The 25,612-nt window shown below is 38.5% G+C and overlaps 1 protein-coding gene across 1 annotated transcript in view; it reads left to right on the top strand.

Moving 5' to 3' along the window:
* Nucleotides 1–941: 941 nt before the first annotated feature.
* The window catches only part of bsna (bassoon presynaptic cytomatrix protein a), a 97,609-nt gene continuing 72,938 nt past the window's right edge, over nt 942–25,612 (top strand). Inside the window, 1 exon segment of the mRNA XM_032570760.1 lies at nt 942–1,532. Coding sequence (XP_032426651.1) covers nt 942–1,532 — 591 coding nt within the window.

Genomic DNA, 25,612 nt, shown 5'->3' with positions numbered 1-25,612 from the left:
AGGCGCCAGTTTGACGCTAGTGAAGCTTACCGGAAATTGCCTGTGTTATAAACAAACATCTCCCTCTGCGAAGATAGAAGAGCCTATCTGAAGTGTGGCTTCAGATCGGCCACGCTATTTGGAAGCGTGGCCAACAATGGACTGAACGGCTTCTTTCACTTCCTCCTCTGCCATTGCTGAAAGCCGCAGGCAGACCACAATTCTGAAACAGCTCAGAAAATTGACGTTGTCGTTCACAACTTCTTCTTCTGTTTGCTGATTGGCCGTGTCAGAAATTGAGCAGTGAGACTCAGACAAGGGGAAAAAGCCCAGAATGTGCTGGAAGTAAAAACTATTTTCAAGTGGAATTGCACAGGAAGGCAATGGCCACTGCCCTCAAACTCTACCCACAGCAGAGTGACCCTACTTTTAGCATTCACAATTAAATCTTATATCTTATTATAAGTGTGCATGTTTTATATCCACATGTGTATTTAATGGTAATTCAAATACATACCTAAAAAAAAACAAAGAAAAACTTAGCTTGGAGTAAAAGTTGCAATATTGATTGATGCTTTAAATTTTTGCTTTTGCTGGGGAAAATAGATTATTTTTTCATTACCAGATAACTACTAAATACTTTTGAGATTTGTAGATGTAAAGTGTCACGTGTAAGAAAACATAAGGATGTAAATACTTCTAAAAGGCACTGCAACATAATTAGATGTGACTTTAGAGAATTTACCCAGATTTTAAAGGCTATCTTTTAAGCATGAATTGTCTTTTGCTTCGTCTCTTTCAGAGGTCCAACGGGCCCGATGGGTAGTCCAAAGCCAGGAATGCAACAAGGTGGACATGGCGGAGGAGGGATGGGAGGAGGTATGGGAGGAGGTATGGGTGGGATGGGTGGAGGAGGAATGGGAGGTGGAGGGATGAGTGGGATGGGAGGAGGAATTGGGGGAATGGGAGGAGGAATGGGAGCAGGCATGGTAGGAGGAGGTATGGGGGGGATCGGAGGAGGTATGGGAGGAGGAGTAGGAGGTGGGATGGGAGGAGTAGGTGGAGGAGGTTTGGGGGGAATGGGCAGTGGTGGAGGAATAGGGTCCAGAGCTGGAGAGCCGTATCGTCTGGCTGCTCATGACAGCCCAACCTCCCCTCGACACATGCAGTCCAGCCAAGGGTCGGGCATGGGGCAGGTCTCAGGATCTGGCCATGGGGTGGGTCACACTGCAACTGGCTCCAGTATGGCAGGCCACGGTGGCCAAAGTCCCGGTCAGCATGCCTCCCGCCGAAACCTCCAAGTCGACTTCAGTGGCTCAGGTGGTTCTCGGACGGGCCGGTCTCCTTCAGTGTCTCCTGACCGTGGCGTGACTCCCACCTCGCCCTACTCCCTGCCGCAGATCGCACCCATGCCAAGCAGCAAACTGTGCCCAGTGTGCACCACCACAGAGCTGTCCAATCCACCGGCTGTACCCAACTACAACACCTGCACCCAGTGCAAGTCCACTGTGTGCAATCAGTGTGGATTCAACCCCAACCCCCACCTTACTGAGGTAGGTCACATTAGACAAGGCTATGCGTGCGGGACAGGGTTCATCTGTGAGTGTAGATCTGTTTTATTTTCTTTCTACCACCATTTTATGATCGTTTATGACAAAACTGAATCTACTAAGCAAACCTGAGCAGAAGTTTATGATTCACCCATTAAGGAAAAGATGAAAACAATCGATGATTGAGAAATGTTAACATGAGACAGGCTGGATAAACACTGCTTTGCTTTGCCAACTTTGTTTGCTGTGCCAGCAATCTAGTTTTTACTCTAACGTGCCTTAATTGAAGTAAGTGAATGAACTGAATGAATCAGTAAAGTGTAAAATAAAAAAACACAAATTAGCAAAAAAAGGGAAGGATGAAAGCCCCTTTGTGTGCATTTGTGCCAGTGCAAGGCCTCAGCAAGTAGTACTAATTGCATGCTAAAACTTCGTCAGATTCTCCATTAACGTGGCAAGGCGATAGGTACAGGTTATGATAGTGTGTCGGTGTGAAAACCCTGCAGTACTCTGCTTTTAAAACGACAAGAAAAAAAAAATTAAAATTAAAATTGAAGTAGTAAGAAAGTACTAACTGATTTTTTTAAATGTGAAAAATAGGCAAATCTGACAGAGCAATGAATTTATGCAAAGACACAACGGTCAAAATGATTTTGTGTCTTTTACTTAACTGTGGACATTGCAAATAAACAAAGAACAAGCATGTTGTGGCATTCACATGATTGGCTATTGGAAATCTGTCCTTGGCAACTGGCAACTTGGCAATGCTAACTGTGCTAAATTCTCTAATTGCTTATATGAGATGCTACAGTGATTTCAGAATGTCAATAACTGTCTTTGTTTTAAAATGTTTGTAAAATTCTCTTTTTCGGTGATACTTCTCTCACACTGTGTGACATTGCCTCTTCTTGCAATATTCATAATGCAACGCTCATTGGCAAAAAGGCTGGCAAAAGCATTTACATTTTTCTTTTTTTTTATTTTACTGTTTGATGTATTTCATTCCAGATTAAACAAATAAGTCTGAAAAAGGAACAACAAATACCCAACTGAGGTGCAGAATTATGGACTTTAGGATCAACATGAGAATTTCCAGACAGTTGGAATGTATGACACTTTGGTTTTATGATGTTAAGTGACCTTTGTCAACTGTGATAATCTAAAGATTTGTAACAATATGAATGTTAAGGAATCATTTATTAGATCGCTGGTGTTTACTGTTCTTCAAAAAAAAGCATATGAGCATGTAGCATGTACATTCACAGCTATCTTGGTTACATTTATTTTCTTGCAGCTTAAAATACAGATTGAAGCAACATAAGAAATGCTTTCCTAATTGTTGCTAAAGGTTTTGTGTGTGACTACATATCCCTAAAAGGAAACATTTCCTTTAAAAAATAGCTCATTTTACACTTTGGGAGCTCATTAATCTCTATTTCTGTTCACGTTAGGCATCCTTTTCCTTCCTGAAGTTCTAAAGTAGCAAACATTTTATTTCATGCTGCAGGTGTGCTGCGAGTTGAAGATGTCAGTTTAGCAATTTAGGAGGAATAAACCAGGGATGCTGCAGCAGAACCGATGAATATGGATGAGGGATACTGAATCACCCACATGCCAAGCATTTGCCAGTCATTTTCTAAACGTTATTCACACCTTGAAAAAGAACAGCTGGGAAAGTGGCTAAAAAAGCATTACTCAGAAGGTTTATGTGTGCATACAGAGCGTTGAATTCTTTGGAAGTGGGTTGCGCGTTATCACTGTATTCTGTTAGAATTAAATCACAAAGGGTCTCTATTGTTCAGCTTTTCAAAGCTGTAGAAAACTTTGAGGCAAAGGCTGTCTATGTAAAGTAACATGGCTTGCTGTGTGTAATAGGACTGAGTCTATTCTCACTTGTTGATTTTGTGGGATTTGATTGTTTACAGTCATCAGAATATAATGTAGAATTGCAAAAACTAAAACAACCTGGTCGTATTTTTTGTCAAGTTTTACAAACAATATGTGACCCGTAGATTCAAGACATGACATAAATGGACGTTCCTGAAGTTTCAGTTGAGTTAATTGCCTAAGAGAAATCAAAAACAACACATAATCTCAAGAAAGTTAAGAACTGATTACAAAAATGTATTTTTTAACAAGCGATAATCAAATTTTAGATGTGAAAAATGTGATAATACCTATGAAACATGTAAAAAGATGGTCAGCAGCTTCAGACGGGTTTGAATGCTTTAACATAAGTAAAACTTTGTCTCGATGATTAAGAAAACATATAAAAGCTGCTCGACATACTACTTTACTATCATTTATGTAAAAACTGTTTTTACAATGTGTCTCATTTCCTACTAACTTCTTGACTGAATGACTGTAACTTTACATACATGAAAAGCTGAAGAATTGAACATTAGAGGGAGGGGATGGGGTGTATTATTTATATAAACATATGTTTTTTCTAGGATTTAGCTAATAGAAATTATTTTTGCCAATTCTAAATGACCTAAAACCAACCAAGTTTACTTTCATATAGGACAGAAAAAATAAATAAATGATCTAATTTCTTTATATCATGTAAATAGATATATGGCTTCTGGTATAATTATGATAAAGGTCAAAATTTACTCATGGCTATTTATAGCACTCTTGTGCCCAACATGGTGTTTTCCACTTGTGCTACTCTTTTGTGTCTCAGCTACACCTTTTGGCAGCACGTCTTCCTCCCAGCATCCTGTTTGTCGTTCAGCAGACTGGTTGCTAATTTTAGACTCAGCAGGCACAAAGAGCTGCTCTGTTTATGTGCTTTTGATTAATTAGGTTTCGGGTGAAATCTGCAAACTGTGCTTTTCTCTCCCCACCTCTCCGATCTCGCCACAGTTCTGTCACACACACACACATTTATAAGAGGGGGTGTTTTAGGCTGCTTGTGTTGAATAACTAGCAACACATACAAAATACAATTTGTGCTTTACCACAATTATTTAAGCACATGGTTGATCATAAACCCCCCCAAAAAATCAGAGGAGCAGCATTCATATGCAAAATTATATATCTTGTTTGGGTTTGAGCACAGAAATATTTTTGGTTAAAAATAGTGCATTTTATCTGACATGAGTCTGATTTAAAAATAAAATGATTTATTATTTAAACAGCTAGCTTGCCAATCCAACACAAACTAAACCAGAGGGGGAAACGACAAACAACGCTGTAGACAAACCAGAAGATGAATGAATGATTTCCTCCATCTCACTCTTCTCTACTTCATGTTGGTCAAATCATTAAAACTTGGCAGACATTCAGAAACACAGGAGCCGTTCTTACACTAATGATTCAAATTAAAATCAACCAAATGAAAAGGTGCAACATTGAGCATGTTTATCATTAACATGTTGGACTACAGAAATCTAAATCGTTAGCATCACAGCAATCTTATCCTCTTCCGTTTACTCTTATTTTTTGTCTGAAAGCAGAAACAGAGTATTAATTACATGTTCAGGTGCCACAGTTTTTTTCCTTGGTTATTTCCTCTTGTTCCACACCTCATTTTAGAAAGTGGGCTCATAAGCACAGCAGCACAAAGTCAAGTGAAAAATGACTTGTGGAAACACCAGTAAAAAAAAAAAAACATATTAAGGGGATTTTTTTAAAGCTGCAAAACCACAAAATGTTCAGAGCTTGAGTTTGAAAGCTTCCACTGACATGTTTAGTATTATTTTACAACAGACAAGGACACTATGAACACATAAAAATGAACTCAGAAGAGAATATGGCTGCTTCCTAGAATTTCCTGGAGGTTCAAGGGGATGTGAGTTCATGGAGTTCATTCAGACTGATTAATGCATCAGTTTTGCACATTTCGTCCATAAAGTCATTCAAAGCTGTAGGGGCACATGAGGGTCATTATTTAAAACAAATGTAATTATTTTTGCTACTTGAATGTGAGCTGGGAAAACATTTCCAACTGTGAGCAGTTGCAAGAAGATTTACGAGTAATAGCTCTTTGAAGCAATTTTGCTGCCGGTTTTATGTTTTAATGATCAACTGCTAATACTTTTTAACTTTATGCAATTTTTTATTTCAGCTTCATAAAAGAGGTTAAGTAAAACGGTGCAAAGTGTGTCCACAACTGAGAAAAAATGTTGCCAAAAGAAAAAAGAAAAAGGTTCATGAATGCGAAATAAATGAATATTCTGTTGAACACCCCATCTTATCTGCGGTGCTCAGTTTTAAATAGTTACTTCTGGCATTACATATTAAAAATCATTGAAATATATTTTTAAATAAATTGAGCAGTATTTGTTGGACTGCTGCAGTTAATAAAAACAGACCGATTCAATAATATTGAAAAGTCACTTTATTTCAGAAATGTTGTCACTAAAGCATATTGTTGATGAATTACGCACAGATAAATGTTCGGAAGCCTTTTTGTCTATAATTATGATGATCGTCTGCTTAGAGTTAATAAAAACATTTAAAATTAGAATATCACGTAAGACCAATTAAAAAAAAGCATTTTTAATACAGAATTATAGCCTGAATGAAAAGCATGTTTAATACTGATCAAACGTTACTCAAAAGGTACTTTTTAATCTGACAATCGAGCCTCATTTGAACGCATGTCCAAATTTATTGAATATGATTGTAATGTACCCGCGGAGACATCGTCAAGCTGGACATATTCAGCCAAATACAAACATTGGTGGTTTACTAGTGACCTGTGAAACACATCATGCTGAACACAAAATGAAAAATAATGATCCATGGACGATATGAAAGGGAGCTCAGTTGTTCTGTGCTGGATGTTTGAGGCGAAACTTGATGACCTGCAGACAAACTGCAAGCTGCTCCATTCCTGAGAAACTACGAAAACTCTTATTTACTATGTCTTTAAAATCTAAGCACAATCCATTTAATAACTTTTGGGATTTCAGTGCATCATAGATATGTAGATTCACCAGCAAACAGGCACTTAATAATTCCACATTTGCTGGTGAATAGATGTTTTTTTTTTTTTCAGTAGGTTGCTTTTTTTTATTATTCACAATCTCTCTGCAACAAAAGGTCTGCAAACATGGACAACAGGTTGAGTCCTTCATTAAATCATGTACTTTCTATTTTTAAACCAAAATCTATGTAGAAGAGAATAAGTCTTAATCCCATTATAGCCCGCAGACATTCTAAAATATATTGGGTAGTTTTTAACTTCCTAGAAAAACTATCCTAATGAATCTTTTTATCCTCAGGCATATAAACATTTAGCATAAATTAAAAACTTCCATTTTTGTGGTGCTAATTCATAACGGGGAAGGATCAGGGCACCGACGCTGACCAATCGGAGCAGACTTGACCTTTTTGGAGCGCTCTTATCTTCAAATCCCCCCCCCCCCCCGCCACTTCCTTGATTTTACCGCCAGATAAACCATGAGGGCAAATTAAAAAGCGTGTCTTAATCTTCTGTTGAAGTTATTTATGTTGGGTGCAAGTTGTGGCTGTACTGCTGATTGCAGTTCTGTCCCTGAGCACCGTAATTATAATAACACAGAAATGACACTATTGTAATTACCCCTTACATTTCTCACTAGATATGATATATCTATCATCCTAATGTCAGTGTCATCAACGTGAATGGAAGAGGTTGCTGATGGAGACCATTTTCGTGACCTTGGTTCCCTGAATGAGCGGTTGGATTTACATCTGAAAAATTATCTTGCACAATTTTGTGTAAGATAATTATTACTGGAAGGTAACAAGTACATTTCAGTCAACATTGCAGCCTGAGATAATAAGAATGGTTGTTGTCTTCTGTAAGTAAAGACATGCAGTATCTCACAATAAAGTTTAATATGAAGCAAGCAATATTTGACTGCAAACTGAAGCAGCAAACCTCAAAATGAAACTAACCAGAAATATTAAGAGTTGTTATCAATATAGGAAGTTATTGCCACGCTCTTTGACAAATGCCTCCGAAAGCTTCCAAATAATTAAGCGTCCTCTTCTTTAGTTCAGATAAAATCGTTCTGTGGACAAAAAAGTGTCACATAATTTAGGGTCTAACTCCAGACGTACAATAAAGTTTTATCTCGAGTGGCGAAAGCAATCATGAGCATAATAACACCTCCCAACCTCACTGAAATGCAGGTAGAGCAATTTTCTACTCTCCAAACCAACTTGCAGACAAAAGATGTTTCTTATCTCTAGAGATGGAGCAGCCATCCTCTACCCTACCTGGATCTATGGATGTTCTTCCTTTCCATCATGTTTTCTCATGTTGTCCATATCTCATGATGTCTCCTCCTTCTTATAATTCTCCTAAGACCTTTTTGTCTTTTACATTAGTATCCTCCTGATTAGTGTTTTTCCTCTCTTTTCCATTTCTATTTCTGTTTTTTTGTTTATTTTTGTGAATTAAGCATATGTCTGAGAGTAGACTGACACATTTGCATATTTCTGTACCAACCAGCAGACATTTTCTGATTTAAAAATCTACAACCTTCCTCATAAAAGGAACGTGAAGTTGAAACCAGAAGTTTACATCTGCAGAATAAAAAGACACACACACCTAGTTCCACCCTCAATTCTGTGTAAGATATTTTTGCTCATTAGACTAATGTGTGAAGTTTTTTATTTAGAAGGTCAGTTTGAGCATGTAACAGGAAGTCAGCCATCTTGTTTGGTTCTCACTAAGCCAAATGTGAGGAAGTTCATCCACTGCCATCTGCTTATGTCATCGACGTGACAATCTGTAAATTTTGATTAAAATTTAGGAGTAGAAATGTATTACTATTTTTTGTGAGGATATTTTTTGTAAATGTGAATTTCGATCACACTATGATGCCTCTGGGTGGAAATTCTCTGTGTATTTAGCCTTTGTTGATGCTAAGCTGTTAGCTCTTTTATCGCTGTTCTGCAGTTCTTGTCTATATTAAGATGTGTACATTGTCCATCAGTGGAGATAATGAGAGAACATCCTGACTCAAATACTCCTTCGACTGGCTTTAGGCTTACTGTTGAATTGTGTTAAAACACACAAAAGGAGAGCAGAGCAGTTTTTTTTTAAAGTTCCCTACGTCCATTTGTCTCAATTGCTTCACCTGTTTTCCTTTTTAATGTTAACACTGTTTCTCTGTCACTTCTGGCCACACCTCAATTCATCTGCCCCTTCAGCTGCAGCATAACCAGTTAATTATTCTCACCTGTTCACTGCTCCACTAATCACTCCTCCCTGTACGCATGTTATCTCTCATTCCCTCTGCTCGATGCTCTTGTTGTCGTCATGTTCACGTGTTCTTCGGCCCTTGCTGATGTTTCTTGTGGTCCTCTGATGCCTCGGCTTTCCTTTTAAGTAAGATTTGAGCTTTGTTATTTTTTATCAAACTACACTTTCCACATGATTTTGCCACTCCTGCTTGCACTAGAGTGCCACATCTCTTCAACCGCTGACAGATGTAGACAACAGGAAAAGGAAAGTAATAAAAGATAGCACATGATTGGGTGTGGGAGTCCCGAGAGACCACATTAAAACCAATCTGTTGGAAGAAGGGAAAGCTAATGTGGTAGATTTGGGTATTTCAGGCCTTATGTCTGAAAATAAAACCTTTATAGGCTTGTGCTACCCAAAGTTTATTTCCTGTCTTGGCATAGTTTAGTGCTGGTTTAGAACTCTGGTGTTCTTGTTATTTAACGTCTCAGAGAAACGCTGGTTTGTTTAGTGTTAAAATCAGTTATTGACATTTATTGCACAAAAAGATGCAGGATTTTTTTCCCCCCTTGAAACTAAAAGACCTTCAAGTTTAACTGTCTTGGGTCATTCAGGATGACTTTTTGTTAATCCCAGAATAATAAGTGAAATATTTATTTTTATACTTTATTTAAAAGAGATTTACACACACTTCATTTATAGTATGTAGAATTGCATGTTAAACTGTATTACCCTGGTCAGGTCAGATGTTATGACCAGGATATAACATCTGCTTTTCACAATAGTTTGCTAAAAATGTGCCCCATTGCTTCTGACAGGACTGAGAAAGGTTTATGGACCTTTATACCTGCTAATGTTTAATTTGTAGGTAGAATAACCACAATGGTTTTGTTTTTTTCACTGGGCTGAGAGCAGGAAGTTTTGTTGGCAACACTCAAATATTAATTTAATTTTCTAAAACCATTTTATAATTGTTTGACAGCATTCTTGGGGTTATTGTTCATTGGGAGGGCACCTTTGTTGCTTCAACATATTTAGAATATCTTTTCTGTTGTGATGCCATCCATTATGTGAAGCGCACCAGTCGCTTCTAAAGCATTAGAAAAATAGTTACTATTCAAGTAGCCATTTTCCAGAACCTTTACTAGATTTTATTTCTGACAGAGTCGACCCACTGGGACGAACATGCCTAACTTCACCTTTAAAAACGCTCTATTCTTTCCAATTAGATGCACTGAAACTCTGCAGTCTTATTTACATTTCTAGCCCTATTCTTTCTCCAATCTTCTTTCTTTTTCTGTCATTAGACACAACTTCAGGTCTTACAATCTTTAATGTTTGTGCATCTCCTCTAAATGGATTGTGTAAAAGGAGTTGAGGAATCTTACAACATAAATCCAAATAAAATGACTCAATTTGGCGTTATGTTTTCATTTTCTCTCAGCTGGCTTTTAAAACTTCACTTTTGGCCAGTTTTATGAAAACAGAAAATTCAAACCATCAGCAAAATTTCCACCAATTTATCATTTTTTTTACCTGACAGCTTTTCATTGCTTGTGAACTGCTTTACACTTTACACCTGAGACCAGAGGAACAGCTCTCTACCTCACTGAGTATTGAACTGTACATATTTTTTTAGGTCATTAGAGTCCAAATATAGGCTGGGGTTTGCCTGATTTGATTTAGCAGAAGGTTTTATTAGTAAGACATAAAATCCAAAATCTAAAAACCAAGGTTGGACTGCAATAGGGCAAGAAAATCAAAAAACTCGAAAGTTGAAACTAAACTGGCAGCAGATCTATAGAGAAAAGTGCGTTGCCAGGTGTCATGCTAACACAGAAACATTAGTGTAAACAGGCAGATCTGATAAGTAGCAATCCAAATAAAGGAGTATAAATATTGGGAGGAGTGATTAGACAGGACTTAGATCAACACAGTTTAAAAGAAATTTACTCTGCACCTACATCCACTGTAGGTGACCATAATGTCAATGCTGCCCGTTTAAAACCAATCACAGCGAAACAATGCCAGGTAGATTGTCTTCCTAGACTGAGTTTGCATTTTCCTCTGAGCCATTAGCTTTTTCAGCTTACATTTGAAGTTAAATTGAAACAGAAGTTGAAAGGGGACAGAGCAAAAAAAACCTAACGAGGAAAAGTCCAAAAACGGTTGAACTGTTGCTGCCCTTTTGCCTGTGTCATCATTTTTAATAACCTCCTGATAGCCATCCCTGACAAATACACCACAAATGGAGCTTTCAAAAATATTTGTTTTGCAAACACATGTTAATCTGCAGACCCTGTTCACACTGACTGCTAGCAAGGGAGAGCTTTACAGGAGTGTACCTGGCTACAGCCCGTTTGCTGTAATCCATTTCCCACTGAAGCGCAAGAGTTAGTGTGCCATCGTAGGCCTCTTCAGGATTATCTCTTTACGTGGCCCAAAGGAAGTATCGCAGCAACTGGCCTGTGCTTGTGCTAGTCCTTCGCCTGCTCTGTCCCTTTAACCTGGCACCAGCAGAACGCTGACAGGCGAAGCCAACGTGATAACAAGAGCAAACAGAAACGGGAAGCAAAACCTGGTCCGGGGTGATCGGTGTGATTTCACTATAATACTTTTACTATTGTGATTTAGCTTTTAATTTTTAGCTCCACCTGTGTACAAATATAAACTGCACATTCAAGATTTTTATTTGTACAAAACTGAACATTTGCATTCATGCATCACTCTGGGTTATTAAATGAATAAGAAGTCATCTCATATTTTCCCCACTCTTTTCTGCCTTTTATCCCAACCGTTTTCCTTTAGTAATCCAATTAAAACTCTTTTCCTAATTTATAATATTCCTGCTTTTTACTCACATCTAAAGAAGTTGACTTTCTTTTCTTTGCCTTTTCTAACTCTTCCCGTAGGCACGGCTGGATTAGATGGCAGAGAAATAAGAAGTCGTCTGTCTTTGTGTATGCTAAGGATCGGTTCTATTCTGGGAAGGCAGAGACAGGGAGAATTTAAGGGACAAGGGCTGTCCCTCCACATGCATTAACCATGAGAACAGAGCAGCAGAGAGGCTCCAGCCAGTCGACAGGAGAGGGGCAGAGGGAGAGGAAGACGCATCAAGCTGGCAGCACACATTTAGAGGCACTCGCACATCCAGTGTACAAAAACCACCCTCATTCAGGCACAGAGCTATTTAAGCATCTAGTCACATGCAAGCATAGGTTTGTGTGCACTGGCTTATTTCACTCGCATAAATGCAAACCTTTACAAGAATGCAAGCTCAGTAGTTCGCAAGAAGTTGATTTTAAACAAGTAATAGCGTTTTCTGGCACTCAGTCTCCGTCAGATAGGTGGCACCAGATGGAAAGTACACAGTGTGAAAAGACACGATAAACAAAAAGGAAGCAAAGACACCAGTCACAGGTTTATTTCACATCACCTCATATTATCTCTGTGCTCCCTTTGCCAAATTGTGTTTTGTTTGTCCTTCAGCACTGCTTTCTGTACGCCAAAAAATTCAGCTTGCTGAAATTGCTGTTGATGTTAAAAAAGGAGACATGCGTGCAAGAGCAACTCTGGCATAAAGTTTGTTGCAGGCCTACATGAAAGCTGCTGATTTGACAGTTGTCGAGCCCTGACATCTTCCGCAAGTAGGGTAAACCACAAAAAGGTGTTTTTTTTGTTTTTTTTTAAAGAAACAGTTCACTGTGTACTGTATCCAAACATTTTTATGGAGCAAAGGAAGTGTAGAAAAAAAAAATACACACGTAACAAGGATGACAACGGAATAGACAGGATTGTGAGGCGAGGCCCAGTCAAAAGTTTGGGTTAGATTCATAAAACAGCTGCAGAAGAGTCAGTGGTTCAAGAGCCACAACAAGAGGACGATCCCAAAACGAGAAACAACGTCAGGATGTCTCATTTGTGCTGAGCAGAGAAAAGGATTGGACTGCTGCTTAGTGCTCCAAAGTCCTCTTTTCAGTTGACACTATATTTGTTTTAAAAATCCTGGTCGAAGGGCAGGAGCTTCTTAAAGAGACAGAGGCTCGTTGCAAGGCATCAAATTGCAATGACAGTTTTCTTTCTAGACTTAGACTTAGACTTAGACTGACTTTATTGTCATTTTGCATGCACAGGGTGTATACAGAACGAAATTTCGTTGCATACGGCTCAGGACAATGTTTTGAGCTTCCAATGTTGTGAGGTTACTCCAGAATAAAAATAAAATACAGTATAAAATATGAATATAAATCTAAATATAAAATATAAAGTGCAGGACTGACAGTAAAATAGAAGTTATTTAGCTCTGTACATGTGCAAGGTATAAAGTGGAGACCAGTTTTTGAGTGCAGTCCAGTTAAGAGTTCAGCAGTCTGATGGCAAGTGGGAAAAAACTGTTTCAGAACCTAGTGGACCTGCACCGGACGCTGCGGAACCTCTTTCCAGAGGGCAGCAGGGAGAACAGTCCATGGTGGGGGTGTGAGGGGTCACTGATGATGTTTCGGCCTCGGGACACGCAGCGCTGGGATGAAATGTCCTGAATGGAGGGAAGGGGGGCCCCGATGATCCTTTCTGCTGTCCGCACCGCTCTCCTCACGTTCTTCCAGTCGGAGGCGCTGCAGCCTCCACACCACACAGAGAGGCAGCTGGTCAGAATGCTCTCTATGGTGCTTCTGTAGAACGTCTTGAGGATGTTTACTCTGTGCAGCATTTTTGTAACAACTGAAGGTAAGGTCATTACTTAATGGTGCTATGAAATACATAGTTTACCCCTTCAAAAATATGTATCATTGGGATTTAATTATGTTTTCATTAATATAATTCACAGTCATCAAAATGATTAAAACTAAGCATATTAAGTACGTTGCTTTGTGTGGAATTGATTTAGTGAGTATGATCTTTCGAAAATAAATTACTGAAATAAAATACAACTTTTCATTGATGTTTTAATTTATTGAGAAAAGAAAGCTTTTGTTGTGTAGTCCAGGTAGAGAGTTAAACCTGCCATTAACCTCTCGAAAGCGATGCAGGTGCAGATGGAAGGTCATTGTGAAACGGTAACATCAATGGTTTTTTAAACAAACATCCTCTATCCTTGAATGAAATCGGCTTTTGATTCTTTTGCAGAGACATTGAGGTTTGAGGTAGGCTGATGACGCAATGTGATATTCATAATTGTAATTACACCCGACAAGTGTCAAAACAGAAAATGTTGATTAAAAAAAGAAAAAAGGAGAGACATCCTTCTTGTTTCGAGGATTCACCGCAAGGTTCAAAAGCTCAAAACAGTCCACTGATGGTCATTCATGTTCCTCTTCCTCACACCTGAAAAAAGGCCAAACATAAAAGAACAAGTGGACAGAAGTTTGAGATTTGATGGAGAGGGAGGAACTGGATGTTGGAGCTTTTTAAAAGGGGACGTCTCGTTGCTGTCACTGCATGATAAGAGTGTTTGAGGCTGCTGAGGTGATGTGACTCGTTCACATTGTTGTGCATCTGTAAAAGCACATTTGGACTGTCTGGCTGGCTGGAGGAAATTTTAATTTCAGCTCACTGACTCCAACTTTGTTAGTTATTAACATGTTAGAAACCCACAGCCTTTTTAATCGCTGATGGGAAATCTTCCATGTTGCAACAGCTGCTAAAACAATTTAGCTCCACAGTGTTTGTAGATTCAAAGTGGGCAGCTAAATAATGCCCTGATCTTCATATTCCCCAGATAAGACGGATGAAGGCCGACAAAACCAGGATTTTCAGTGACTAGTAAAGAAATCTGACAGTAGTCATGTTTCCATCGAGGTTTTTCATTCAAATTTTTAAGTATCAGATTAGAAAATGTTGATGGAAGTTGCACATTTTGAAAAAAACTTTTATGCTCTAAGCTGATTCTTACACTCACTCTGGAAAAGAGGAGAGAGAAATAAATTTGCCGAATAAGTCATGATGTAACAAAGTCTTCCCTCCACTTGTGGTTTTGTGCCTTACCAAAGGAAAAAATTCTCCATCTTGTTTTCTCACTACCATTTGTAGCGTCAACATGTGACAAAGTCCTGTTGATTCACTTCATTTTCTTTAGAGACATTTTAAGACTTCGCTCAAAATTTGATTCACAACCGGAAAATGGTTCAAGATAGTTCAGCGGACTTTTCATAATCTGAACTTTCTGCTGTGTTGTGAGGGTCATTGATTAAAATAGCCGCATGGAAGTCCTTCCTGTGTCATCTAGCTTAGATTATCCAGACGTTAAGCAGGTTAACATCCTTCTTGGATTTTTTTTTTGTTTTTGTTTCAAAACTCTGATGTTGGATAAATGATAAACGTTTATAATATTCTGTCAGAAATAAATGGAACTTCTAATAACAAATCAAAGTGCTTGTCGAGTTATCAGAATCTAAAAGATGAGAACATTATCATCAATATTCTGATAAAATTACATCCTTATTCAGACACATGACGTAGGCACAGCAAAAAGAGAACAACACTTTATCAACAATGAATCCAAACCCAACTAGTTGCTAGGCAGCTTTCATTTCTGCTCTCATTTTTTAATCCATTCCATTCTTGTTGATGCATTTCTATACGTCTCTCTCTGCATAACTTTCTTTACAACCCGTTTACATTTCTGTATTCAGAGCTGATCCGAATGCTTTATGAGACTCTAGTTGAGCTCAACGCTCCATCCTTTGCTTCATGCTAGTGTTTTTCAGTTTCACTTTAATCTGCTATTGATCGTAGAGAAGAGTCTTGGACACAAGCCTTTAATCATAGGTTGTGAATTAGCACACAGAGACACATGCTGGCTATAACTGTGAGGACCATCACTGACCCTCAGTTTAACCCTTCCTGACCACGCACTTGTGTGCAAAGTCCCTCGCGTCTAGTTCACGCGATCACATTGGATCGGGGCCGAAGTGCTGAGGCAGATTTCTTTTAATCAAGAAACATGCATTATAGTGTGATGGCAGTCAATACAATCGACCAGTGAAGGTTATTCAGAGAGGAGAATTAACGATGAACAGCAGAAGGGGTGTGTGTGTGTGAGTGTGTGCCGTGAACATACAGATGATAGTGGGGATGGGCAGAGATTGTGGCACCACAATCTTCCCGTAGAAGGCATGATGAGAACGTGAGTAATGAAACTGGAACAGAGAATTGATGCACATTTGTGTGTCGTCCTCGAAACTGTTTGGTGTAGATGTTCTATGATTTTTTTTTTTCTCTCTCTCCTGGCCAGCATCTTTGTAATGGTAAATCATGCAGATGTAGGCTTGTATGCGTGCGAATGGGTTGATGTAATTCATTCATCAGGACAAAGCAGAGAATTAACTGTCACTTGCAGCAGCGCCATTAGGTCCGGGATGAGTGAGGACCTGTTCTCGTCTCCAGAGAGCTTTTTACAGATGCAGCCGTAGAGTTTGCATCTATTTCTCGCTGAAAACACAGCTGATTAAAAAGATTTAGCAATCATGACAACTATTACAGTTAGTTTTTCTACATGCTATTTAAAGACATTGATTTTAAAAAAACCCAAACTGATAGTTTCTATTTCTGCAAGTCCAGAAACCTTAAGACAGAAATCTGAAATCAAATGTTTGCTCTTGATTTTGATGCATGTCCGGTCATGTTTAATACCAAAGTAGTTTGAAAAGGGGGAGCAAAAAAAATGTTTGTTTCACATGCAAAACAATAGAGATCTCCTTTTGAACATCAGTGAAGTTGGATTACAGCTGCATAATAGCTTTTTTTAAGCTAATAACTAGCTCAGTGTATGATCTGTAATAAGGTATCATTAAATTCTGTGTCTTTTATTTGTCACAAGTAGACACATGAAATATTCAGAATCTTGTTTTGCGCCGTCTTCACTCCTGCAGTGTGTGAAGACAACCCGTTGCTACTACTCCATTTTAAGATGCAAGTGTCTTAAGCATGTATGGTTATTGTGGTCATGTTAAAAGGTTGAAGGAAGCAATATGTCGATACGCATCTTTACTAGAAGGTTCCATTAAGTGCGTGTGCCGGTGTGTTTCCATTATTAGCTGCAGAAACTCAGAGCTTCATCATGGGAATACTTCCTGGAACGGCCGCTCGCTACATGGAATATTGATCGGGACATTCGTCTCCCGCCGGGATCGTAAGAGATAGACAAAGTGTTCACTCATGTAGTCACTTTGCAGAACAGTCTTGACTCAGTGATAGACATAAGGAAAACTTTAACACGGTTAATATTTTATAAACAAAATTCTCCGGCTTTCATATTTCAGTCCTGGTGGCATTAATTGCAATGCTTTAGGTAACATTGCTGAAATTCAACAGCTCTTAATATTTTCACTTTAAGGTCAGTTCTATTAATCGAGAAACTATTTGTGCTAAGTTAACCAAGTAACATAGCTCATTGAAATGCAGAAAAAACCCAAATACTGATCAGTCTTTATTTATAATCAGAATTACCTTTATATCATAAATACTAAAATTCAAAATATGTTGTTTTTTAGAGCCTTTTTGGTATGTCCAGCTTGGGTTTAACATTCTTAGTCTTTTTATTTGAGTGACTTCTTTCTTTTCTTCTCCTTTATTCGCCACACACCTTGTGGATTGACAGGTTGATTTAAAACTCTGTAGCTCTCATGCATAAGCTGCACAAGCATATTTGCGAAGCGCAAACATGTTGACATTTGTGTGCTTATGAATAGCTCCTTTTTACGTGCTGCATCCATTACCGTGTGAAACCTCTTGCCTTTGGAATGAGCTATAGATTTCAGATAACGTGAAAGCACATGCAGCTTTTAATGGCTCAAATATGCCTTATTTACATTAGTAGGGCTAATGTGAACCCATTACAAGTCATCGCAAATTAATTCTGGTTCAGGTTTGGGGGGTGAAAGGCAAAATCTGACCATGTGGTAAATGTGTGTCTTTGAAAGGCCAGCTGTTGCTGTAACCGTTTTTTATTTCAAGTGAAGCAACAACAACAAAAAAGATCAGTTACTATCACAGGTAGCTATGTGACTTTTTCCCTTGGTAGTGCGGTCTGTCGCTGTGCTGTTTCAGTTGCCGTCACGCCTGGAAGGAGGTTAATGAGGGCCGACTCGGATGCCCTTCCAGACAAACACACACAGTATGAGAAGGACCCAATCACCCAAGAGTAAAATGAAAGAAATAATTTCCACTAATAAAGATGCTTATTTTACATTATGCCACTTTAATGTGTCGCATTTTTAATGTGTCACAAGAATAAGTAAGGGATCAGCAAGAAACAACAACGTCAGTAACTTTGATTGAGCTCTTGCGGTACCAAAAGAAACATTTTCAGCGACATCGATGAAAGCCACCAACCTCTTCTATAAATCCAAGGCGATTAAACAAAAGAAGCCATCGATGTTGTGTGATTTCTAGGTGGTTTGGATTTTAGGAAAAAAAAAACCTCCATAAAATCTGCTGAGCCGCCCTTGGATGAGGAGTTTTCCATCCAAATGAATCAGCGGCCAGCAGCAGTGTGGAGCTGTGACAAGTTGCAGTGGGCAGCATTCAGGTCACGCTGTGCAGAGCTGCAGGATGGTCAAGAAACAAATGAAAACTTCACTTGCGACATTAATTTATATCTTTTTTAAAGCAAATGTGTAATTAAGCTGTCTTTTAGGCATTATGATGATGAGATGAATCGCTCAAGTTTTCTCTGTGAAACATCTTCAGCACCTGTTCCACACTTACAGCGTTTGGAAATCGGCGGCATGAATATTTTATGCTGACAGCTGGTTGTCGAGTGTGTGCTTTTTTTTTTCTTCTTTTTTTTTTCTTCTTTTTTTTTCCCCCCATCGCGTTTGAGTTGGCAGCCATGTCACACATTGTGTGCGACAGGAACAGGAAGTAGCTGATCCTGTCTTCAGGGCGCTCAATGCCAGGCTTCTTTGTTGTTGTTGGGTTGTTTTTTTTTCGTCTATTTCAGACAATATGATGATTTGTTTTCAAACGTTGATGCATCTTTGTGCTTGTCCCAGCTTTATTATGAATCTTTGACTGTGTGTGAGTGAGATAAGATATTAAAAAGAAAGGTGGTACAGCACAGAATGACTTGCAGAATATGGCGCCTCTTGTCCTATTTGCTATAGCCTACTTATAATTATGACTCTGCAAATACAGTTTTGCTTCTAATATAACATACCAGATGCTGTTAGCTATTTTCATCATTAGAAAGTTTGTAGGGATAAACAGGAGACGTGGAAATGTGTAATACTGAGAAAGCAAAAGGTATTAAGATCCCACCTTCATCTCTTTCCCTATTTTGGTGCCTCCAGGCTTCTTAATAACAAATTAAAGTCACGATAAACTCCACTTTGAGGAACTTCCACTCGCCTCCTGCACTCATCGGGAGAGCTGCATGAATCGTGAATTCAACTATTTCTGACGGCTCTCGCTGATGGCGTACACTTGCATCTTATTAATTGTTTTGCGCTCCAGTCTTCTAATCTGTAAAGCAGTCAATTTGCCACTGCAGTGAATCAAGCAATTGGCAGCTAATTAAATCTTTTAATTTTGCCTTCCCAGCCTGGTTTATTTTCCCGACTCGCCTTTAGCACAAATAATTGCGGCATGCTTTGCTTCCAGTGCTAACTTTTTCAGGACTAGGTTTCAGAAAATTTTAGAAAAATTTCCACAGCGATGGAAATAGACAAGCGGTAAATCAAAACCAAAAAATTGATTTTTAAAAAACAAATCATTTTTTTGTCGTCTACTGAAACGCTGACTCTCTCTCACTCACTCACAGCCTGAATAAACTTTACCTTGCATGGCGCCTTTACCGATCGGAAAAGAATTTTCAAAGTTTCAGGTTGAAAACGGGACAGTTCAGTCACCAGATGATTTATTATCAGTGCATGTCTACATAAAAAAATCAAAGTTGAGGTTTTGGAGATTTTGTCTCGATTCCTTTTCTCTGCCATAAGTTTCATGTTTGCTTTGGGAGCTTTGGACATTGAGTGGCCTTTTAATTAAAGGGACACAGTGGCGGGAGAGTTGATAATGTAATTTAGCATTTCAAATTATGCTCGAGTGCTGCTTCACCTATACTCTATATAACCTATAATTAAGCGTTGGCAGTCCCATTATGCGCAGCATAAATAAACATCATCAGGGGAAAGGTCGAGCTTGTAACGTCATCACATGCATCTAACAATAAGACTTCGCTAATGGAGTACTTGACTGAGAGGCAGAAAAAAAAACTTGTACTGACTGGAGATGATCGGTAGAAAATGATTCAATTGTAGTCTAGCTGTGATGCAGTGGACTCATTATTATATTTTTTACAAACATTGACAACATAAGGAGAAAAGAACCAACTATATAGTTACAATTCACAGAGAAAAGTAGTAGAATCTAAAATGAGAGCTGTGAAATGAGTGATTACCATTTTTTGTCTGTTATACTACATAGTTATGTGGTTCTACTACTTATGTGGGTAAAATGTGGTAGCTTTCTAACATTTTTGACAAACTGCAGCTTTGATTGATCATATGTTATCTCTGCTACTCTGTCTATTTTGATGTAGTATTTTTGTAAATATTTTGTGTCTGATCTGGACGTTAGCAGCATGTTTTCTCATACATCACGCATGTGCTGTCGTCAAAACCTGTGTAGAAGTTGATATTTAATCCCAAACAGTGCAAAGATAAAACTATAATATCAGAAATGCACCAGTAACAGAGCAAATCTTTAAGAGGTGTTTTATTTAGGGAATCTTTATGTATTATTTTGTATTCACCTTTTAAGTTTTCCCAGCAAAATACTGTCAGAACATGGTTTTGTTTTCACCTGGCAGGGGTTTTGCTGACTGTACTTTTTCCTCTATGCATTGGATCTTTCAGTGGTTTTATTCATGGCACCGGTGCAATAGAAGACTTCATTAAACACTACAAAAACACAAAATCTTACCACGTATTTCTGGCCTAGTTTCTAGACCACTTGAAATAGGACAAAGCTGTCGCACAAGTAACTTTATAGCAAGAAATAGGAGCTTGTTCTAAGTCAATAACTCCTTAATATTAATGAATAAGTAAGTAGTAAGTTAGTTTTGTCTTATTCCAAGCATACTAAGATATTTGCACTAGAATCTAGACCAGAAGTACTTGGTAAGATTTTGTGTTTTTGCAGTGAAGGATGTTGTAACAATACTTTCACTTTGAATAAGCAATACTATTGATTATTATTGATTATTCTAATGAGCAACTTGTTTTTTTTTTGTTTTTTTTACCAAGTTTCTCCGATAGTATTTCCTAACTGTTTCCAACAGTACCTCACTCTATTCATCAAACTCATTTCTAGGATTTAACATTATCTTTTTAGTTAAAAAAAAAAAAAAATCAGACCTACTCCAATATTTTCAGTGTGTGCAATTGTGTCCTGTAGCGCTGACACTGACTGAGCGGATGGAGCTGACCTTTAGGTTAATGAATGTTAGAAGAGGAGCTCAGACCTGATAATCTAGAAGGAGACTGAATTGAGAGGCGCGAGCGCCGAGTGGCAGCAAGCAGAGATGTGATTGAGGAAAGACCGCTGTGTGTCTGCGGAGAGCTGAGCCTCTTACAGTAAGCTGGAGACGAGAGGCTAGAATCACACTCCGTGTTTGGAAATGTTTGCAAGCTCTAAACGAGGTCACGTCACACTTATTCTATTTGGGCATATCCAGAAATTTTTGAAAGAACAGAAAAGCAGGATGACATGTTTTATATTGAGTCAGATGTTGTGGGTATGCGGTGCTCGCTCTACAAGTGTTGGCCCCCTTGTAGAAGTTGACGCTCACAGTGAAAAACACGACCTTTAAAAGGAAGCCTGAGTTACATTTTCCTAAAAAAAAACAAAAAACATCTTGATGATGTTTGGAAAAATATTCTGGGGATTGATGACACAAAATGGGAAATTTCTGGAGTAAAATAAAAAAGTTGGTGGTATGATTATGGCCCATTGCTTGACCTGAATGATTTGCTCAGATTTGCTGGCTGTGTAAATTATTTGCTGAATAATTTACACAGCCAGTGTAAATAAACAAAAAAAACACTTAATGAAGATGAAATAACCAATTCTGCAATAAAGAATATGTCATAATTCCTCCAGAGTGATAAATAAGTAGCTTCACCAGTTATTGCAAACTTGTCATGACGGACTCTACCATCTTTCTTAGGTTTAGAGGAGGAAAACTTTTTCACTTCGGACGGATTTGGTTGAGATAGCTTTTACTTTATTTCCTCAATTAGATAAAGTCATCATTTTAAAACTGCTTTTTGAACTTTTTACAAGCTGCCTTTGTCTGATTTTAAAAAGTGATCTGAAACAGCAAAGCAAAAACCACACTGTTGAATTGTATTATGCAAACCAGCCACTGCATGTTTACTTGGAAAGTAATTATAGTTTTTTTTCTTAAACGTTGTGATATTTGGATCTTTAAGAATTCTTCTACACAATTAATCTTTCATAGGGATGTAATTTTAGTCCAGGATAAAATGCTGAATTTCGTTAAATTCAGCAACGCTTATTACGTGCTAATACTCTACATGCAATTATTTTGAGTGTATAATTTATCTTCCCATGCAGTAAAAAGTAAAAATTACGATTAACCTTTAATACAGCTTCATCACAGCTTGTTCTCCTTTGCATTCGAAATTCCTGCTGAAATCAGCAGAATTATCCGTCTTTGAAAAGATATCTGCAAGAGTTTCAGCTTACAAAATGCTAACGGGGCTGAAAACTCCCAACAGCTTCCTGCCACGCCACATGCAAACGGACTTGAAACATAATCCAGACTCGTGCATATTCATCTCGGTAACCGAAACGAATCCTGCAATACTTAATGACTTTTTTAATTATTTATTATTTTTTAGAAATGGCTCAGAACTCTTTAGTAGGCCTGAATCTTTTAGAAAATCATCATTACTTATAGACAATCTGCTTTTATGTTTACTATACTGTACTCAGATGCAGTCAGAAGGGGGTAACAAACTAATGAATAAAAAAAATCACTCCACCTGCTGCTGTCTCTGGACCAGCGATGCACCTGGTTGTCGTTCGGCCGAGCAGCTGTCAGTCAGGATGCGACTATAAACAGGAAACGCAGAGATCCCTGCAGGCTCGAGTTCAAGTACACCCCAGAGAGGCGATGAGTGAGTGCTTTCTGTACCGGACCAACCACTCAGTGTTTGCTCTGATTGATGATCCGTGTCATCTGAAACCTGCGACGGACTGCTGCATGCGCTCTGACAAGTTATTTGTTGTTCATTTATTTGATTAAAGTGTTTGAAAAAAATCTGACACGGGCGCCACACATTTTGAATTACTTCACTCAGGAAATGAACTTGCGGCGCAGCAGAGAGCAGGAGCAGCGTTGAGTGTTGGCCCAGAACCTTTCAAATATGCAGAAATGTCGGCTGACCTGAATAACTGACTTCAGGAGATTCTTAAATAAACGGCGATGAAAAGCCTGATTTTTCTCACATAGTAGGAATTATTTTTTTTTTTTTACGTTTTCTGACACTTTATCTGTGAAAGTGATTTATACAAAAGTAATGGCTTAAAGCTCTGAAATGTCTTTGTGTCTTTGTACCGTTTGAGCTTACTGTAAATTTTACTTAATTAAATTTGGTCTGTGTATGCTTCTTTTCTGTGGCTGACTCAGTATTCTAGTTACGTTATTCATCAAATCAAAACCTGGCTTCTAAAATTCAGGAAATTTTCAAAGTTGGAAACTTAGGATGGGAGTTACTGGGAATAAACATGAAATTTTGATATTAAAGGTTTACCTTCAACATATAATGCTCGCATGCCTCTAGAAACGTAAACCTGCCACAGGATATTAATCTGGGGGCTTTTGGAAATATTTGATTCTTTCTGCAACTCCAATGTAGCTCAGCACGTGTCCTCTGTACGTATGTAGAAATTAAAGGTATTTCTGCTGCTTTCCATATTATTAATCTCAGTCACTATGGATAATTTTCAACCACTTAACTTTGGTACAATGGATGAAAATTGACAAACCCGTCATCATTAAACCATAAAAAATCTAAATGCAAAGTCAGCTAGAGAAAAGGACACTTTTCACACATTTCAGTGAATCAACTTTTAAGCCCTGCAGAGCTGGCAGTGGGATTTCTTCTTAACTTTTCACAATTAACATCAGTTGTTTGCGATAACTGACAATAAGTGTCCAGGTCAGTTTGCCCATTTGCCAATTTGTATTTGCTTTTCATACTTATTCATGCTGCTGATGAATTTTCACTGACTCATCTTAGTAGAATTGTTTTAACTCAGCCACAGGTTTAGGTCTCACCACAGCATCTCGACGTGATTTAACTCCAGACTTTGACGAGGCTTGTCTAAAGGTTTTTGATTTGCTGATTTGATTTGGTGGTGACTATCAGAGATGCCTTTTGTGTGGTTTTGGCAACAGAAAGACCAAAACAACTCAAGACATTGGCCACAATGCGAGACCATTTCTCATGCTTCATCCTATCAGACAGGCTCTAGTAAAGAACTTTCTGCATTCTAGAGCTGAGGTAGTATTCAAGACTGGATTGGCTATGTTTAGGCCTCGGTAGCTTTTTTCTTTAAAACAATTTGTCATCTGAAATCTGCTTTTTACCCATAATGTCGTCTTAGGTTGGTCTGACTTTAAATATATACATGACAAATGAATTTACAGCAGAAAAAAAAATATGTACAATGAGAAATAGTCAAAGAACAGTATTTTCATAGATAATTTAACTAAACATATTTTTTCTGGAAAACTCTTCTATAACTTAGAATTAAATTGAATTGTGCATTGTTTCTAGGTTTTGTCATTCCCACCTGTTGATAGTTTTGAAATATGACACATTTTGACTCTTGGTCAAATCAAAACAATTCTGAACAGTCTCATGGTTGTAGATATTACATATTAGACTCAGAAACATAATGAACCCCGTTTGAATTCATTGTTTTTAAGCAGGAAAACATGCAAAAATGTCCAAGTCAGGAACTCCCAGGGATCATTTCAGTGATATCGACGCTAATGCCCCTTTTGCATTTTTCCACCTGTTACAAAGAGCGATCGGATATGTAGCAAATCACCAGCTTTATCCACATAAGCAAAAGTGGGTATTCTGCACCACTGTGCAGTTGATTAAGCCTAATGCGTTGAGAAGTGAGGAGTTGCTTGGATTTAAAAACTGCTGACTCTTTTCTCTTTGCCGTTTGCTCTCTCCATCTCCATCCCTCTTCCCATCACTCCGTATTTCCCTCACTTCTTCAAGTGTCTCTTGTGATGAGGTTTATAAAGCAGAAGGGAAGAGAGGGACTCATTAAAATCATCTCCCCACCCCCCTTTTCTTTTTTCTCACTGTCTACTTGTCTCCATTCCCTTCTTGCCATCTTCACCAGATTAAATTATGGTGGAACGACACAGGAAGAGCCTCCACGGCAATAACTGTTTCCAAACCTCCTTCCACTGAAGCCATTAAAGACGCTAAGACCTACATTTTCAACCTTATTTGAGTCCGGGCAGAAAATAAAATGCCTAAACAAGGAAGGCAACGAGAAACAGGGATCTGAAGAAGGGGAGCAAACAAGGGGTTGATGGGGAAGGATAACAGGAGGGACAGCTACAGAGAGAATATGTTAAACAGGAAAGCGGGATGTCGGGCTGTAGCAACGGTTGTAGCCGCTGAGTTTACAGAAAATGGGATCAGTGATGCTTTCAAGGCAGGAATGCCATGCAGCAAAGCAGGCTGGGAGAGCACAGTGACTGATGGAAGCATTTTCCTTCAGAAGTAATCAGCTTGTCTTCTGTAGCCCCATGCCAAGAATGACAATTTGTGCACGTCTGGGTGCTCATTTTGGGGGTGGGTTATTAGATGGCAGGCGGGGTAATACAGTCCAT

The sequence above is a fragment of the Xiphophorus hellerii genome, chromosome 1 (assembly GCF_003331165.1).
Source record: "Xiphophorus hellerii strain 12219 chromosome 1, Xiphophorus_hellerii-4.1, whole genome shotgun sequence".
NCBI classification, from domain to species: domain Eukaryota; kingdom Metazoa; phylum Chordata; class Actinopteri; order Cyprinodontiformes; family Poeciliidae; genus Xiphophorus; species Xiphophorus hellerii.
Note: the sequence above shows the minus strand (reverse complement) of the source record. Positions and strands in the feature narration are given on the sequence as shown.